This window comes from Echinops telfairi, unplaced genomic scaffold, assembly GCF_000313985.2.
Source record: "Echinops telfairi isolate 266 unplaced genomic scaffold, ASM31398v2 ScPeMD7_7469;HRSCAF=8507_0, whole genome shotgun sequence".
In the NCBI taxonomy this organism is placed as follows: domain Eukaryota; kingdom Metazoa; phylum Chordata; class Mammalia; order Afrosoricida; family Tenrecidae; genus Echinops; species Echinops telfairi.
Window position 1 is genome coordinate 41181697 of NW_022111372.1, and position 1112 is coordinate 41182808.

The 1112-nt window shown below is 55.1% G+C and overlaps 1 protein-coding gene across 1 annotated transcript in view; it reads right to left on the reverse strand.

Annotated features, from left to right (window-relative positions):
• OBSCN (obscurin, cytoskeletal calmodulin and titin-interacting RhoGEF) overlaps positions 1–1112 on the reverse strand; it is a 210806-nt gene that overhangs the window by 155128 nt on the left and 54566 nt on the right. The window contains exon 13 of the mRNA XM_045284554.1: positions 388–663. Within this exon, the coding sequence (XP_045140489.1) occupies positions 388–663 (276 nt within the window). The remainder of the gene's footprint in view (positions 1–387; positions 664–1112) is intronic.

Here is a 1112-nt window from a genome sequence, read left to right on the forward strand (position 1 = left end):
TGAGAAGGGCATGTAGACGCTGCCAGTCAACTGGAGGACATCACAAAGCCCAGATGAGAGATGCATGCTCTATCTTGGACTCTTAAAAACTGCACTAAGCCAGAGCCCTGGACACCAAAGAAGACAAGGCGGGCTCTGGGCAGGGGCTCGGGCCATGTGACGAACCCTTCCTTCTGGGAAAAGCCTACTGAGGCAGAGAACAGCCCCTCGACCTTCAGGGCACACCCTTCCACGACAAGCTCCTTTGCTGCAAGTCACAGGCATGATATGGGAAGGGGGTTGGACAGAGACAAGAAGAGATAAAGTCCAAAGAGAGAGACTGCCAGATTCACTGGGGCAATTAGTGAGCCCCATCATTTTCCTCAAACAAAATTCAAGGTCACCCACCTGTGACATCCAAGTGGAAGGAGACCTTCTGGCCCCCCGCCTCACAGCTGTACTCCCCAGCATCTGCCTTGCCCGCCTGCTGCACCACCAGCCGCCGCTCACAGCCCGTGGCCTCCACGCGCATCTTTGAACTTGAACTCAGCTTCTTCCCATTCTTGTACCACATCACCTCCGTCTGGGCCTGGGCCACCTCACAGCTCAGTGTGGCGCTGGTGCCCGCCTTGGCCTGCGCTGCCTTCTGCAGTGGCTGTGTTTTGGCAAACATCACCATGGGCTCTGGAGAAGGGAGGGTCACAGGGTCAGAGACACGAACCTGGTACCAACCAATTTCACAGATACTGAAGTTCAGAGTTTAATAAATGGAAGGTGTAGACAAGCAAAGTGAAGTGGGCATGTAGGTCACACTGGGACCTTCGACTGAATGCCAGGTGCAGAGGGACCCTGGGGCTTCTGTCAGAGGAAGACCAGGATCCCAGGTGTACATGAGCACCATCACTCAGGTAGCGGGAGTGGTGAGCTCAGCTCACAGGGAGGAGTCGTGACTGAGGAAGCACAGAGATAGGACTGGGTTCAGGTATCCTGGAGGAGGTACGGGAAGGGAGGATCCCAATTCCAGAATGAGTCTGAGTTGGAGCAAAGGCCCTGAGACCAGGGGGCTAAAGGGACTAGAATCCAGGCAGATACACGAACAGTATCCGGGCATCCACCCCCATAAGGAACTTATC